At 35.3% G+C, this 18,610-nt stretch overlaps 1 protein-coding gene across 3 annotated transcripts; it reads left to right on the top strand.

Annotated features, from left to right (window-relative positions):
• Positions 1-2,486: 2,486 nt before the first annotated feature.
• LOC130874955 (40S ribosomal protein S9-like) lies at positions 2,487-3,130 on the top strand. 3 transcript variants are annotated; one of them, XM_057770534.1, is made up of 2 exons: positions 2,487-2,607; positions 2,707-3,130. In XM_057770534.1, the coding sequence occupies exons 1-2, from the start codon at positions 2,487-2,489 to the stop codon at positions 3,069-3,071; spliced, it is 486 nt and encodes a 161-aa protein (XP_057626517.1). In that variant the 3' UTR covers positions 3,072-3,130. The 3 variants fall into 3 exon arrangements, with proteins under 3 accessions (XP_057626517.1, XP_057626518.1, XP_057626516.1); XM_057770535.1 differs by having other exon boundaries at positions 2,487-2,706; positions 2,894-2,913; XM_057770533.1 differs by having other exon boundaries at positions 2,487-3,130.
• Positions 3,131-18,610: the final 15,480 nt, after the last annotated feature.

Raw genomic sequence — 18,610 nt, 5'->3', positions numbered from 1 at the left:
ATTAGGTAGGCAGAGTAGACAGACAGAATGCTGGGAGAAAGAAGCCGAGTCAGGCAGTCACCATGATTCTCCCACCTGACACAGACGCAGGTTAAGATCTTTCCTGGTAAGCCACACTCGTGGTGCTATACAGATTATTAGAAATGGGCTAGATCAATATGTAAGAGCTAGCTAATAAGATGTTATAACTAATCGGCCAAGCAGAGTTTAAAAGAATACAGTTTCCATGTAATTATTTCGGGTAAAGCTAGCCATGTGGGAGCTGGGCGGTGGGAAGCAGCCCGCAGCTCCTACTACACACATGCACCTTTGTTTTCTGCAAGGTAATAAGTATGGGACTTTTGTACTCTTCTACTTGCAGATATTCAATTTAATTAACAACATTTGCTGAAGATGCTGTCTTCTTTTCAATAATTTGGTTTATAAAATCTGAGGTGTTTATTTGTGTGCAGATTCATAGCTGGGGTTTCATATCAATTACAATGATCAACATGTTTGTTCTGTGCCAGTACCCTATAGCTCTGTAGTACAATTTGTAATGAGAGATTGTGATACCACCTAATGTTTTTTTTTTCCAGGATTGCTTTAACTATCCTGCTTGTTTGATTAATTGATTTTGTTTGTTTTGTCTTTTTTTTTGTTTTTGCTATTGAGAATGGTCATTTAAAAGTTGGTATAGAATATTCTTGGAATTTTGATAAAGATTGCATTTAATGTGTAGATTACTTTGGTAGGATAGCCATTTTTTCTGTTAATCCTATCAATTCATAAGTATGAGAGATCTATCCATTGTTTGATACCTTTTTTGATTTCTTAATTGCAAGATTTGAAGTTTTTGTCATACAAGTATTTCATTGCTTCATTAGAATTACCCCCAAGATATTTTGAACTATTTGGGGCTGTTATGCAAAGTGTTCTTTCCCTGATTTTATTTTCATTCTATCTTTTGCATATAGAAAGGCTGTTGATATTTTTAAGTTAATCTTATAACTGCCCATTTTCCTCAAATATTTTATAAGATATGGGACTTCCCTCATCGAATATTTGGGGTCACTTATCTAAAACATACAATCATATCATCTCTAAATAATGATACTTGTCTACCTTATTGATTTTGTTATGAACCAACTCACTGTTGCATTGATTCTTTGCATTGTTCTCTTTGTTTCTATTATGTTGCTCAGTCATCAGTTTATTTCTTGCCATCGATGCCTTTTGGGTGTGATTGCTTCTTTTTGTCTGAGAACTGTCAGGTGTGATGTTTATTTGATGATATAATATGTTTCAGATTTTCTTTTTTTAATGTAGGCACTTTGATATATGAACTTTTGTCTTAGAACCATTTTTATTGTGTTCCAAAAGTTTGCATATGATGTGTATTCTTTTTCATTGAATTCTAGAAAGTCATTGAAATTTTCTTTATTTCTGCTTCAACCCATTTTTCATTTAGCAAACAATTGTTTAGTTTCTATGAGTTTAGAAACTTTCCATCGTTTCTCTTGTTGTTGATATCTAGCTTTAATCTGTGCTGGTCTGATTGGATGCAGGGAAATATTTCAATTTTTTATATTTGTTAAAACTTGTTTTTTGGCCAAATACAAAATTTTGGAGAAAGTTCTATGAAGTGTGGAAGTAATATTCATTTCTTTTTCTGTGAAAGATTATTATCTATCTTAGGTCCATTTGGCTTATAACATTTAATAGGGCCAGTATTTCTGTTTAGTTTTTTTCAGGAAGACATGCACACTGGTGAGAGGGAAGTACTTACGTAACCCACTATCAGTGTGTGTAATACGTGATTTTAGATGTCGTATTCTTTTTGGTTTTACAAACTGGGATGCCCTATTGTTTGGGATATAGATGGTTAGAATTGAAATGTCACATTGTGGATTTTTTCTTTGGTCAGTGTTCTTCCCTAACTCTTTTGATTAGTTTTGACTTGACGTCTATATTTTTAGTTATTAAAATAGCTACATAGACTTGCTCCTTAGAGCTCTTTGTTTGGGCTTATTTTTCTAAACTTTTAACATGGGCAAATGACTATCTTGATGTTGATGTATATTTTTTTGATGTAACAGAAGGACAGATCCCATTTACTCATCCATTCTGCTAGTTTGTGTCTTTTTTATCAGCATTGAGGCCTTTGATATTGACAGATATAAATGACCAATGATTGGTTGTTCCTTTCATTTTGTTGTTATTGGTGGTCATACACCTGTTATACTGGCCAGATCAGCTATTATTTTCACAGGAAATTCTGGCCGTTGTTAGAGGCTGGATAAATGGAATGAGATGAGGGAAGTAAGGTTGAAGGGAGTCTTTGTGATCTCTTAGGGATGGGGTTTGAGAGGAAAGAGAAATCACAACAGGTTTCCAACTACAGAACTGGGAGATGTCCTCTTTGTCGCGGTCGTGAGCTCCTAGGTGAGCTTCGGGAGTGCTGCCTAGTTGGCTTTTTGGGGCGCGGCAGGCCTAGAGATGCCAACATGCCGGTTGCCAGAAGTTGGGTTTGTCCTAAGACCTATGTGACCCCACGGAGACCCTTCGAGAAGTCGCGTCTCGACCAGGAACTGAAACTCATTGGAGAATATGGGCTCCGGAACAAGTGTGAGGTATGGAGAGTCAAATTTACCCTGGCCAAGATCCGCAAGGCCGCCCGAGAGCTGCTAACGCTGGACGAAAAGGACCCACGGCGTCTTTTTGAAGGCAATGCTCTGCTGAGGCGACTTGTTCGCATTGGGGTGCTGGATGAGGGCAAGATGAAGCTGGATTACATCCTGGGCCTGACGATGGAGGATTTCTTGGAGAGGCGGCTGCAGACCCAGGTCTTCAAGCTGGGTTTGGCTAAATCTATTCTCCATGCCCGTGTGCTCATCCGCCAGCTTCACATCAGGGTCCGCAAGCAGGTGGTGAACATCCCGTCCTTCATTTTTCGTCTGGACTCCCAGAAGCACATTGATTTCTCCCTCTGGTCTCCTTATGGTGGTAGACGACCGGGCCGAGTGAAGAGGAAGAATGCCAAGAAGGGCCAGGGTGGTGCCGGAGCTGGTGATGATGAAGAAGAAGATTAAGTTAATGTCTCCCTGGACTGGAGAATTGTCTAGTTTCCAGTTGGCTAATAAAACAGAATTAACACTTTAAAAAAAAAAAAAACAAACAAACTGGGAGATGAAACTTAGGAATTTTCTCCCAAAGAGTGGTGTGGGTCTGCCTTCAGTCTACTTGTTGCCTTGGGAATAACTATTGTTAGATTGGCAGAGAGTACTTGCAGCAGTTGTGGTCTGGGACAAAGCAACAAATAAGAGAAGTTAGGATAGGAATAGGTGGTTTCTGGTATCTACAGGAGATGTAGGGAGGGTTGAGGGAAGTTTGTTGCTAGTGTTGTTTCAGTGCTAGCACTGAGACTTGGGAATGGGTCCCGGAAGATAGAGAAGGGAAAGTCTGTAGGCAATCTACTTAGATTTTTGGCAGGTGTGGCCTGTGGTATAGAGGCAGTTTCGTGCTGGAGTTGGGGGTGGGATACAGTAATGTGTGAGGGAAGAAAGGATAAGTTATAATAATTTGTTAGGACATCTGCAGGAGATGTTGAGAGGGAACAGGTACAGCTGCAGCTGGTGTTCTGTTGAAGTGATAGGGACCACCCTGTGAGACAGGTTCTGGGGGAATTGAGAGGAGAAGGGCTGCGAGTAGCCTACCTGGATTTCTGGAAGGCATGACTTGTCTGTTTCATCTCTTAACTTAAAATGAATGCCTGCCCTAAACATCAATTTTATCATCCATTTTGGGATGTCTTCCCTTATACATTAATGATAATGACTTTCAAAAAACTCAAAACACTATTCTTCTATTTCCAAAGAGTGGCACTTCCTAAAATGCTTCAGTTGCATACCCGTCTGTCATCCTTTTGACAATAAGGAAGTACTGTGTCAACACTAGGCATTCATCATACAGTGTCTATAAAGACACTAGTACTGTACTTGAAACTGAAGTTTGGAATATTACTTTGAAGGGTGTATCACTTACTAATTTTTCTTAGATGTCTGTTTTTTAATTCTATTATGGAAGTCAAGTAATTAATGTGAGTATAAATGTTAATACTTTGAACATAATCAAATGATAATCATACATCACAGTTGCAGCCACATGAAGGATTATGCTTAGTAACAATTAAGACCATTTGTTATTAGGAGTGAATATAGTGCTCATATAACTGCCAATGACAAACTATGTTGTCCATGGAACTCTGATTTTAAAGTGGAATATGTTCCATGTAACTGAACACAATTAAAATTTCTCAATTTTAAATCAAGCTATAGCTATGTATTCTAAGTTGATAACAAATGAGAGGCAGTTATCTTGCATCTGCCTGCTAAGTTTTAGGGTTACATCCAAAGAGGGCAGAACCTAGCTTAAATTGACTCTGAAGAAAAGCTTTTATTTTTAATGTACTGAATTTTCATTATGGATTTAGAATGATGCATGTCTCTCAACCTTTTGATGCTTCACAAATGACTAGTGCAAGGCAGAGTTAGAGGCATTTATGCCTTGATGGTCATCAACACTATTGCTGAGTGATGGACAAGTACTACATCAACATTTATACGATTTTCTTGACATTTTATTATACCATGATTTACTCATTTTTCCCCAGGCACATTATTGAGGAAGTTAAGGTTGTTGTATAGTCAATACTGAGAATTGTGGTCCAACACTCAAATCTCAGATATTGTGTGCTTTTCTATTTTTTTCTGCTTCCATTCCTATTAGACAAGCAAAACTACAAAACCTGGAAAACAACCCACAGCATTAAAATTATTCCTTGAGCTGAGGATAACTGAAAGTGACAAGTTGTCACTGTATACCCATGAGATATGCCTGCAAAATTTTGAGAAACATAGCAATCAATGTATAAAATCTAAAATAGGCAGAGAGTACAGTATAGTTTATTTTTATAATTTTTTAAAAGTTATATACTTTGAAAATTAAAACTCACTATTCTTTTTAAAACTTATATTTATTCATTTTGATGTGCATGGATGTTTTCCTGCAGTTATGTTTGTGCACTGTGTACAAGCAGTTCCTTTAGGGGACTGAAAAGGTTGTTGAGCTGCAAGAATTGAAGCTTCAAAGGTTTCTGGGTCACCATGTCTGTGCTGTGAACCATACTGGGTTCCTCTAGAAGTTCATCTATTACTTCTTTTCTTAAAATCACATACCTTCAAAGATGAAGCAATATAAAGCTGCAAGATAGTAAATACAGATTTCTATTGTCTTTTAAACTTGTGGTGAGTTGGTAATGTATATCTATACAAAACAGAGCACTCATCATAAATGGAAGAACGTCATTTATTTGAGTCTGATAAAAGTGACTGGAACCCAGGAAAATGGATTCAGGTTATCCCAACGTGCATATTGGGAATTATGTGAAATTATGTGAAACATTTATGACACCATAATAAAACATCTACATAACTTGATGCATTTACCAGATACATTGGTGAGGACAATAAAGGAAGAAATAATTAGTATGGTTTAGCTCCTATGTGATAATATTCTTGGTTCTGGACCTGGTGGATGTTAGCAGCTTGCTAAGAATACTTTCCAAATATGTGTCCTAGTGGTTAAAAGGATTATAGGTCAGACATCACGAAGCATAATCAGTGGTTGTTAAGGATTAAATAGGTTGGATCTTGAACTTGGCCACAGTCTAAATTCCTGGCATTTTAATCAGCTAATCACTCCTATGAGGTGTTTTTTTTGTTTTTTTTTTGTTTTTTTTTTTATGGAAGTTCAACTCACAGGCAGAACTAAAATGTAAATATACAAACCGATGTAGTAATAAATGAATATGGATGTGCTATGTTCAATTACAAATAACTTAAATTTTATAAGAAAAAAGTCACTGAAAAAAACTCATCCTCTCATAACTAGCCTAAATATTTTGAACTTTTAAAGCAATTGGGAATTGGCTCAGTCAATAAATTGCTGCCTTTTAAAAATAAAAACCTGAGTTGAGATTATGGGAACACTTATAAAATCCAACCATGATAATGCATTCTTTAATCTTCAAATATCAACAAGATACAGGAGACACAGGAGAGTGTCTTCAAATATGAACAAGATGGAGGAGCTACAGAAGAGTATCTAGAGGTTGCTGCCCATGCCACCCAGGCTATACCCAAGGTGAAAATATTTTAAAAAGAGGCACACCATTATTCTGTGGTCTCCACAGGCATATGCTATGCGAGCATATACATGTACACTCATACAAACATGCAATTGCACATATATCACACACTGTATAAGAGTAAAGCAAAAGCAAAAGAGGTAGTGTTTAAAAATACAAATTACTTCAATTGTGAATGTTGTGATGATGAACTGAAAGATTTTAGATGCCCCCAAATTTTTCTCATTCTAATAATAAGATATAACTGAAAATACTTTATGTGTCTTCAACAGCCAACATAGTTCTAGTTGATCCTTGACTGTACAAAGAATTGTCACATATATATCAGCTTGCAAAATTAATATTGAGACATTAATTTAGCTGCACTTGAACTAATTTCAACAAAGAATTTTAGTATGTGAGTTAAAGAAGGGTTCATTTCTAAGATCATTCACTAGTACCAGAAGCCATATGATTTTGTTCCCTAACATCCTTTACCTCTTAGTAACTAAATACCAATTCTTCATAAAATTGAATATTAATACTTTTACAAAAAATTAAAAAAGCAGAGTAAAGAAACCAAAAAATGCAATTTCATACATTTTGTAATTTTATTTTACATGATGTTTCATTGATTTTGGTCATAGATAATATAAACAAGAAAAATATAGATGTCTGATTTCTTAGTATTCAAAAAGAGACATTTATTTTATAAGATATCAAAATACATAATCTGTGCAATTACTATAAAAATAAAAAAATAAGTTTAAAGACTCCCAAAGTAATGAAATTAAGGGAGAACGTTCACACAAGATAACATAAAATAATGCACTTGAGAACATTATTTATGTGCATACTTCATTTACTGACATTTGCAAAATTGACTTTACTTTTCCTGAAGAAAATATCAATACACTATGAAAATTGGAACGGAATGCAAACAAATACATAAACATATCCACTAGCTATACAATTTGCTTATGATGCATTGAAAGTAAGAAACAAAGACAAAAGAATGCAAAATATAAACATTTGTATATTTGAATCTCCTCCATAATCTTTCATTCATAGAGAAGTTTTGGTAAAACAGTCAAGTACTGTAGGATTGTGGTTCTGTAGTCTGAATCAACAAATTCTTTAAAATTGTAGAGAAGTGGTAAAACGATACAGTATCTAACATAAATGAGACAAGAAAATTTGAAGTCAAGGTCATTTGAACTTGGAAAACAAAGCATTGTTTGGGCAAAAACTTAAGAGTTTAGAATGCCATACATGTGCTTTTTGACCTTCCTTCTTACATGATGGATTATTAGATGAGTGCACTGCTTGGGTAAAGAGTGATACCTCCTCAGGTGATTCTGGCACATAATAGAAAAATATTAATCACTACAGTGCCTAAACCTGTATCACATTACCATAGTCTATAACTAATTCACTGTGGTAGAAAGATCAGTAACTAACTCACACATTCCCACAAATATCTATAATCCATAAAGTATCAGACACATTTGAAGCCTTCATTTACATTCCAGCACATATGGACACTGTAACTTTTATTATTTTGAACTATGTGTATTCAATGACATGCTTTCTGTTATTTAGTGAGAGAGATATCCTTTCTAACTGAGTCTTTAACTTGTTTTTCTGTCTCTTCACCAGTCCTATCTCAAGAACATATTTAATGACGTTAATATTGGAAAAATTGGACTCTTAGGTTTATTTTTCTTTAAAACCTCTTAATTGCCCTCATTGAAATTATTCTTCAAAGAACATATTCACTATGCAGGAATAACTGAATTTTGAAGATTACTCTTTCTCTGCCAATTTGCTTAAACTCCTGTTCTAATGTCTGCTAATTGCGTGTAGAGTTCTAGACCTCACTGAGTTTGTGGCCATATGCTTGTGTCCTTAGTACCCAGACTAACAAAATCATGAATATATGCTGTTTAATATTCTCATAGAAACTAAAAAGCAGTCTGTCTGATATACATATAAAGGTATAGTTTATCTATTCTTATTTATCTCTTACAGCCATGATTCTATTTTAAGCTTATATTAAGTCTAATACCCCATTATTTATAGACATGAAAACATCACTAATTATATTCTACATGAGCTTGCATGTTTTACCTCAAGTAAAATTATTCTTGATTAATCCTGGAAACTAAAGTATGTTTTTATTTAATATGGTCTCAGAAAAAAATTTGACTTATAAGTCAAAATTTTGGACTATGAGGCTAAGACAAATGAAATTGCATCAGGAGATAGGCATGGATCTTTTAGTTTATGGATGGGTCACTGTAATTTATAAATGTAATGCCCCTGGAAGTTCCATCAGTTTAAGAAAAAGAGACACACCTGAGAGATGGTTGATAATTCCTCAGGTAAAACAACTTGGAAGTGTCAGCACATTGGCCATATGTCCTTTAAATGGATTATGTGATCATACTCTTTCCATGTAATATTCTTTGAATATTCATGCACTTGAAGTAGGTGGTTCTGTCCATCCGCATAGTTCTAAATGATATACCATCTTACCAAATATTCAAGTACATTAGAGGTAAGCAATAGTTGAGTAAAATTCCAAATCTATGAAGAAAAATTAATCTGTACTCTGGAATTTTTAACTCAGGTATTTGTATAGTAACAGGAATCTGAAAAGACAAACTGCCCTTTCCCTGAAAGTAGATTGATGACTACCTTAACTGTCATCATCAAACCTTGATTCAGTATTTGATAGAAGTTGATACATTGATCAACAGTTTATCACTGAGCTGAGATCCTGGAGTTCAGTCAAACAGAGGGATGAATGATAATATGAACAAAGGAATCAAGATCATGATGGAGACACCCACAGAAACCGCTGGGAGCTCACTGACTCCTGTCTGTCGCCTTGGGAACCTGCATAGGACTTGAACAAGGCCCTCTGAATGTGAGTAAAACAATAGGGCTTGAGCAATTTGTGGGACTATTAGCATTGGGATCAGGCTTTAATTTTAGTGCATGAACTGGGTTTTTGGAACATCTTCCCTAAGGAGGGATACCTTTCACAGCCTGGATACATGGGGGAAGGGCCTTGGTCCTGCATCAGAGTGATATGACAGACTTATTTTACGCCTCATAGGAGGCATTCCCCTCTCTGAAGAGTGGATGGGAGGTGAAGGGGTGAGAGAGTGCGGAGATCACCAAGAGGTGAGGGAGGAAGAACCAGGAATGGTATCTAAAGTAAAAATGATTATTTTAAAAAATATTAAATAATAGTAGAATTTAAAACATCATTTTAGCTGAGACTCTAGCCTAAGAATATTTTATAAACTATTCTTTTAAAATTTTGTTTATGGTATAAATATTCATATAAAGGCAATATAAACCATTAAAACAAATTAATGACTTATGATGAGATAAGACAATGGGAGACGAAATTCTTTTCCTTTCAGCGCACAGAGCCTTGTAAGCATATACACATTTTTGAAAGATTTTGGTTGTGTTTTAGAAAAAAAGTTCCTTGCAATTTTATGTTTTATAATCACTTTCATATCCATGCTATGTGTGTTTTAACATTTTTAATGTTTTCAAAGGTTGACCAAACACTATTATTCATTAATAATTTGCTATATATTACTAGTGAGCACATATTCTTTTTCCTCTTCATTGGCATCAAACTGTATAAACTTTCTATTTTTAGGATTTAAAATATTATTTGAAATTTAAAAATAATAATAATAGATCTATTTCTCACATGATGATAGGTGTTTATATCTATACTTTCTATTTGCATTGGCCAAATTCTCCTTCTCCTAGTCTTACTTATTCAAGAAATACACTTTTTCAGAATAAATAAACTTTTTCAGAATAAGAATAACCCTCCCACCCCACAACAGGCCAGGACTGAGCCCTGACCCCAGGAAAGAATTCGCCCCTACTCTACTCACCCCTCCCCAGAAAGATTTCCTTGTAAACTTTCTATCCCAACAGAGGTCAAGCAGGTATCTTGAACCAGCTAGACCAGAGACCATGCCCATAGACAGAACTCCAAGCCCCAACTTGGGCAACAAGTCCCTGCTATACCAGAGGCCATCCAGACCAGCAGAAATATAGCCCCATAGGTGGAGAACCTCTTATCAACTACAGGCAACTTCACCCCAAAACAGAGATAAAATAAAACAAAAACAAGAAGTAAACAGACACATAGCAAAAATGAACCCAGAAATTAGCATCTTGACCGGTAATCATTCCAAATCCAGATACTCAACCTTCAGTGTAAGGACACAATCGGCTGCAGTCAGGGCAATATGTCTTCACCAGATCCTCATTACAGCAATCCCTGAATATAACAAACCGAAGAACAAAATGAGCTTAATACCAACTTGATGAAGATGGTAAAAGTCCTTCAAGAGGAAATGAATAAATGACTTAAAGAAATCAAGGAAAAGACATGAAAAATGGAATAAAACAATATATCCCTTTAGCATATTATGAAAGCCAAGGCAAAATAAATGAAGTTCTGAAGGAAACTAGTAAAAATGTTCAGGACCTGAAAACGGAAGTAGAAGCAATAAAGAGAACACAAACTGCGGGAATTCTGAAAATGAAAAATTTGGATAAGCAAACAAGAACAACAGATGTAAACATTACCAACAGAATATAAGCTATAGAAGAGAGAACCTCAGGTATTGGAGACACTGTAGAATACATACATATGTCTGTCATATAAAATTTTAAATCTTGAAAATTCATAAGACAAAACATCCAGGAACATGATGAATGAGAGGAATAGAAGAAGAAAAAGATTCCAAGTTCAAAGGCTCAGAAAACAATTTTAAACAAAATCAGTGAAAAATTTATCCTAATCTAAAGGGGACATGCCTATAATGGTACAAGAAGCTTACAGTTTACAAAATAGATTGTACCAGAAAAAAAAAAAGTTTTCTCACCATAACCTAATCAAAGCACTAAACACACAAAATAAAGAATATTAAAGCCTGCAATAGAAAATAGCCAAGTAACATATAAAAGCAGAACGATTAGATTTACATCTGGCTTATCTATGAAGAATCTGAAAGTCAGAAGTGCCTAGACAGATATACTGTAGGCTATAAGATATCACAGATGCCAGTTATAATACCCCAGACTTCAGTAATTTTGAAATTTTGTAGGAGTAGAAGAAAAGGACCACACTAACAGACAAATTGAAAGTCATGGGGTACATTCACCGCCCACGCCGTTGACTCATGCCCTAAACCAAACACTCTGAGGGCAAATCACTCCCTGGGTGGAATCCCAAGTTATTTCCATAAAGGGAACAAGAACCTACTCTGTTCCTTAGTCTTTGTTTTAGGTAGAAATCATCTACTTTCCTATTTCAGGAGCAAGAGGTCTGACAACTAGCCACACCTGTTTATACCTTGAAAGAGCGGAAGTCTGATTTACAACTAGGTGGGACCTTTCTTTGAGTTAGAAGCATAATAATCTCAAACTTAAAACAATTCCCCAAACTCTCTGACCTCTGACCTCTTTGGGCCTCTACACTCAAGGTGTCTTCTTGAATGAATTAGCAAAATTTTTAAATCTTTATAATGTAGCGCTCCTCTTTATGAACAACACTTTCTATCTTCAATCAAGAAACCTGGCTGTTGGGGTCCCCTGCCAGCCCGAACATAATCTGTCTCTCTGGACCAGCATGGAAGCATGGGGATAAAGACCCAACTCATGGCTTCATACGGAGGGAGATTCTCAGTGATCCTTAATGAAATCCCAGGTTCACATCCTGAAAATTCCTCTCGTTTATTCTTCAAACAGCCTTTATACCAAAATGTAAACTGAGAGGGAAATTCATTAGCATTCTGTATCCTAGGTAATCAGGTGAATGGCTTTAGTCATGTCCACATCTACCTATGCCTGCTCTGTATGCTAACTCTGTCATATAGGCTGAATTAGCATCTCTATTCAGGCATCCTCCAAATTACAAAGAAGGAACAGATCAACATCCTGACCTTTTGTTAGTGTAGCCACAGCCTGTCTGGAAGGCTACGAAACCATGTCAGGTGTGATCTATGGCTGGCTTGAGAGCCTGGCTGCCATACCAAGTAGAAATGTGGGCCTACACCTGACTAGCATTTAGGACACTTATAAGTCTAGAGGCAATTATTGTTGGTTCCAGAAGGATATCAGCATTATCTTGTCTGTTGTCTCCTTCAAGGAAGTCAGTACTGGTTCAGTACAGTCAGTGAAGGATTAATTTACTCAGCTAAATGTGGAAAAGAGAACAATTCAAGGTGCGGTGTGTAAGTACATCTTCTCCTGTTGGGAGACTACTTCCTCAGGTGAAGTAATCAATTGAAATTCTGACATCTCAAAGTTCTGTCTCCATAGGGTCCTCCATCCCAAATAGAGAATACCATTCTTTAACAATTAATGGTCCTACTTTAAAGACCAACATGTTCCATGGCTGGAACTTTGATTTTTTTTTTTTTTGTAATATAGTCAATTATATAATGAAGGAATCAGTTTTTTTTTTCCAATATGAGCTCATTTATTGCTGGAGAGAAGATTCTCATCTCAGATACACTTAGAAAAGTTTAGACTATTTCTGTGCAACTATAGCTAGTCAGTTTTATCATTGAGATCACTGTTGTCCTTCATTGTATTATGAGATGCTAAAGATTGGTTAATTTTATCAAGAAGTGCATTCATTTCCTTTGTCAATTTTTCCATAGATGCTAGGAGCAATGCACCAGCATCATAAAATGCCTTGTTATTCCACCAATTTTCAGGAAGTGTTATATACCAAGACAATAAATCTCTTGTCTTTCACTACATTTGAATCAAGATAACCAATTAGATGTGTTCCTTGAATTTGTAAAATAGATTACTCCATTAATTTTCAGTATTCTAGGAGAGGCTTCATTAACTAGAAACTTCAATAATCTCAATTGTTGGCCAATTGCCTATATTTTTTTTTGTTTTGTTTTGTTTTAGAACCATTCTTGGTAGCAAATCCCTATTAGTCTTTGTTCTGTAGTGGAACAGAATATATATATATGGAATATATATTACACATGTTTTAAATATATACATATATGTTCATTAAACACGCATATCATATACATACACACATGTTATATACAAATATAACGCAGTCTCAGGTTCACCTAGTCCAACAATAACTATCTACCCACAGAAGGCCCAAAAAATCTAGTACTTTTTCAATCCACAAGACTGAACGTATCATTTAATCTGCAGTATACACTAGACTCCCAAAGAAGCAGGCTCTGTTTGCCAGTTAAGTAATAGACTTGCTAACAAGATGAGAGCAATCAGGAAAGGAATGCAAGCTTCCTTCTAAGTCCTTCATGTAGGCTTCCATTAAAAGGTGTTGTTGTTTTTATCTAAGTAGTTTTATTTACCAATAAAGCTTTGGGATTCAGATATTTGGGTGAAAATATGCTAGATCAGAGAAGTTAAGAAGCAACCTGTTGACCTTTCTTTTGGCTAGAGACACAGGGAGAGAGTTCCATCCCAATTCAAACTGCCTGCTAATCTCTAAATACTTCCCTACTCCTTTCTGCTCATGTCTCTATCTAACTTCCCAGACACTCTGTACTCTTTATGACTAATTATTGTCAGCTAGACACTGGCTCCACCCACTTTCCATGGTTAATTTTATTAACAGTCTCAGAGTTTCTCTGAGCAATCAAATATCTGCAACATTTTCCCATTTTGTCTAAATTAAAAGGAAAGAATTTAAACGTAACATAGTAAAACTATATACAATAACAGCATTTGTCAGGTAAGAATTAAATTCACAATGTCCACCCCATTTGTATTTGTATATTTGGATAAAATATTCTATTATCAATCCACTCTTGGTGAATCCAAAGTTTTTTTCTTAAATCACTTTTTAGCACAACCTGTACTACCAACCTTAAAATATTATTTTAGACCTTAAAACATTTTTTAAATAAGGGACTTATGTTTTCATGTCTCTCAACCCTTTTAAAAATTACATCTCTTGCTGGGCGGTGGTGTCACACACCTTTAATCCCAGCACTCATGAGGCAGAGGCTGGCAGATCTCTGTGAGTTCAAGCCAGCCTGGTCTATAAGAGCTAGTTCTGGGACAGACACCAAAGGTACAGAGACACCTTGTCTCAAAAAAAAAAAAAAATACATCTCCTGTGCTTCTTTTTTGAATTTGGTAACAAAGGAGACGGTAAAACATACTGCTTTCTTGGTGTTAAGTACTCATTCTATAATTAGTATGAAAGTATTCTATTATGTTGAAACATATTTAAACTCTGATAATGTATTTGTACTTACAAATAGAATCTAAAATCAGGAAATCACAGTTATTACTGTATAAGCAGGTAATCTATTTTTGGTGTCACACCATTTATTATAAAGTTATATTCTATGATTTTTTTTCAAGTGATTTACATTTTAATGGTAATGTTTACTAAACTTTAATTAAACACATCAAGTTAGTTAGTGCCTTTATTTAACACATATAATGTTTATTCATGAGGCAATAAATATATTGTTTTTTTTTAAAGCCAGATTTAATATAAATAATGATGTCATACAAAGGCAATGCTTTGAAAGCTTTATTTCTTCACATAATTACCTTTAGTCTACCCTTATTTAACAGTTCTATAACTAAGCTGCCTAATGAATTTTACAAAGACTTGGCCATACAAATTTTACAACATACAAATAATATAACTCTGTATATGTGGAAAACTCACATAGAATTAGCTATTCATGTAACTATAATTATGGTGAAAGTATTTGTCAATAAAGGTATTACTTTGGTTATAATAAAATAATTCAGAAATAGTAACTAGTATTGGAGAGTAGTAATGTCTGAACAAAAGTAGACAATATAAAGAGCAATAAATGGGTGTTTTATGATGTACTTTTTCTTTCTTAGATTCTCATTCAATTACAATATTTCTCTCTTCTTGTTTTCTCCCCCCAAACTTTCCCATACTCCACTCCTTGCTTTTCTTCAAATTCATGACCCACGTTTTTCTTCTCAATGCTTCCTTTCATCTTTGAGAAAGAAAATTAACAATATTCATTGTATAACTTATTTCAAAATACTTGGCTTATATCTTGCAAAATGTCCATTATTATACTTAGAGAAATAATTCAGTACTTTAATATAAATGGTCTCATTATCTGATAATATCAAAGTTTGATTATTTCTAGTGAATAAATTGAGATAAATTACACAAGGAGTGATAGTTATGAATATTGGCTGTTCATGCTCAAGCATCCACTTTACAATTTCCTCCTATCTGAGAACCATCAATCACGCCGATGAATCTTAGCATTAGCTGCCCTTTGTAAATGGAATAAACGTAATTTTTATATTTGTATAAGATTTGTAAATTGTATATTGAAAAAATCCTTTTAGATCAATATAATTAATATGACTTCTAGATCATAGGAAATAAAGGGATACATTCAATCTTTGGCAATTGTTTTATGGTTTTAGTGTTGGCACATTGTTATGTATCATACATTGTTATGTATCATTGAAGTTACAATCTTCTTACTTTAGCCTACAGTGTTTTGGGATTGCAGGCCTGTATCAAAAGCCAAGATGGACAGTGATCTTTGAGAAAAGTAATAGAGTTCTAGGTTTTATACAAATTCTATTAAAATACTTGTTCAAAATTAAATTATAATTTTCAGACTTTATGATTTACATTCTCCCTATGAAATTAATGACATTACCACACTGATAAACAAAAGCAAGAGATATAATTTTCAGATATTAGACTTTTTCTATCACTTAATGAGGACAGAATATTTTCCCTAGACTCATATGTTGAACTTCCTGTCCTTAATCTGAGAACATTAAGCAATGAGAATATGTGTGAGTGATGATTAATTTTGGGAACTAATTGACCTGAATTAAAGGATATGTAGATAACTGAAAAACAATAAATTTTAGTATGTCAACATGTTTGCTAGGAGTCCAGTTTATAAGGAGGTATATCTGAAAGCCAGCATTGAACCCCTACCAGAAAGCAAATTACTCATTACTATCCTATGCTCAATAGCTATGGGAAATAAATTCCTGTTTTGCAAGCCATGCAATCTATCATTTTGTATGTGGGGGGGGCAAACTGAATAGACAATAATTAACATTATTTTGTCTATTTTGTTTCTTGGTGCTCATCTTGAACTTGTAGGCAGTTTAAAAGGACAGGATTTCCAACATCTTAATTTTGAGAACAATTATATAAATACAAGAACGTAGTTTTATTAAAATCACTATAGTCAAAACTAAAGACATCAATATATTAAGTTATTGATAATGTTTAACTGTCTCTGTACTATGTTTATGTCAACATGGATTCCAGATGGATATGTTTGAAAACCCTTTGTGGTATTCCAATTGTGGAGAAAGAAGTCAAGTCTACCTTCTTTCTGTACAATAAATTTTTGTTTAGGATAAATAACTCTAGATATTTCAATTTCCTGATAAAACAAAATCTCTCTTTACCTTTTTATTATACAAATACACCCACCTTCATAAGTTAACAGTTTTTTTCCAGTCCCTCATGCATACATATGAGTGAATTACTCTGAACTTGTGAGCTAGTAATGAAGGAAGTTCACTGTGTAACCCACAACAGCCTTAAAGTGAAATTGCTGTCTTAGAAGCGACGGTTCAGAATAATCAGGACGAAAGAAAAGCGCTGCTAGAAAGATGCCTTAAAGGAGAAGGTGACATAGAAAAGCTGCAGAGCAGAGTTCTGGAGCTGCAGAGGAAGCTGGATAACACGACCGCAGCCGTGCAGGAGCTGGGCCGGGAGAACCAGTCCCTCCAGATCAAACACACGCAAGCATTGAACAGAAAGTGGACAGAAGACAACGAAGTACAAAACTGCATGGCCTGTGGGAAGTGCTTTTCCGTCACAGTGAGACGGCATCACTGCCGACAGTGTGGAAATATCTTCTGCGCCGAGTGCTCAGCCAAAAATGCCTTAACCCCTTCTTCGAAGAAGCCTGTCCGCGTGTGTGATGCATGTTTCAATGACCTGCAAGGCTGACGAGCGACCCGGCTGCAGGAGTGCACACTAACGCTGGACTTGCAGTACAGTTGATTTGGACTCTGGGTGCACAGCAGGCCAAATGGGAATGCGTATATTTTGGAATGTTACCAGTATCAAGTAAAACTCTATTTTTGTGAAAAAAAAAAAAAAAAAAAAAAAAAAAAAAAAAAAAAGCAATAGCAAGGTTGTTATGGTAAAGAGCACAGAAACTTATATACCAGGCCAACTAGCTTCCCTTTCAAGGGTAGTACCTCAAACAAGAGGGCCTTTTCAAGAACACGGAGGGCCCTGGCTTTACTTTTTCAAAGAATGCTGGCAATCCTTCCTCTGTAAGTGACTTTTCTGGAGTTAATCCTTGTGATTACATTTGGCTGCTACACACTCTTCTCAATAGCCTTATGGAGTTAATTTTTTCCAGGGTTCAGCAAATTCAATTTCGAATGCTATTATACCAAATATTCAGTCCTGTTCTAGAAAAGGAACAAAAACAAATAAGCAATAATAAAAGAAAAAAAAAAACGCAAAAAAAGCCCAAAATGCATGACTTCACTGAATTAACCAGATCATCCTGTCATTTATAGTGAAGAGAATGTACCTTGTACCTACTTAACCTGTTGCAAAGGAATTTCATGGACAGTTTAGACCATGCCTAGACAATGATTCTCATTTAGAGACAGTGGTAGGAATAACCACATATCTATTTGTACATCATTCCTAATTAAGTTGAAAGCAATTACAGAATATGGATATTCACCCCTTCTGTCCTTAGAGATTTATATGGAAAGGTCTTTCCACAGAAGTTAAAGAGTAGTAATGTATCTTGAGGGTTAGCCTCAAGAATCTTTAGCGGATCTTTTTGGAAGACTGTGTTTGTCCCTTTCTTGAGGGCAACAACCAGGTCCTGACTAACTATGAGAAATTTTGGTCTAATTTGTCCTTATGGAATGAGAAGCAGAAAGGCCAGCTTAAGTTGATGGAAATACAGTGACAATCGGTCTTTCATTCAAATAATCTTTCAGGTGAAAAGCAAAATTTAATTATAGTGAAACACAACTGCAGATCAGTTTAAAAATTCATCAGTTTCCAGTACCTGTATAAAAGTTCCTCCACCTTCCAAACACTCAAGACAGAGCAAGCAAAAATAAGCAGGGGCCCCAGAGCTCCCTTTCTTGAGCCTCTTGCTTTCTTCCAGTATACTTGCTCCTTCTTTTACTCTTGAAAATAAGATCATTATGGATGGAGAGATGGCTCAGCAGTTAATAGCAAGAGGGTCAAGGGCCAGTTCACAAAGCACACACAATACTTGCAATCATCTCTCGTTCCCTTATTTGGGATCTGATACCCTCTTCTAGAATAAATGGGCATTGCATAAAAGT

This window comes from Chionomys nivalis, chromosome 5, assembly GCF_950005125.1.
Source record: "Chionomys nivalis chromosome 5, mChiNiv1.1, whole genome shotgun sequence".
In the NCBI taxonomy this organism is placed as follows: Eukaryota; Metazoa; Chordata; class Mammalia; order Rodentia; family Cricetidae; genus Chionomys; species Chionomys nivalis.
This window is presented reverse-complemented; position numbering and strand designations above follow the sequence as displayed.

Bases quoted from the DNA above. Each gene is read 5' to 3' on its own strand.
- LOC130874955 (XM_057770533.1), top strand. From the start codon at position 2,487: ATGCCGGTTGCCAGAAGTTGGGTTTGTCCTAAGACCTATGTGACCCCA.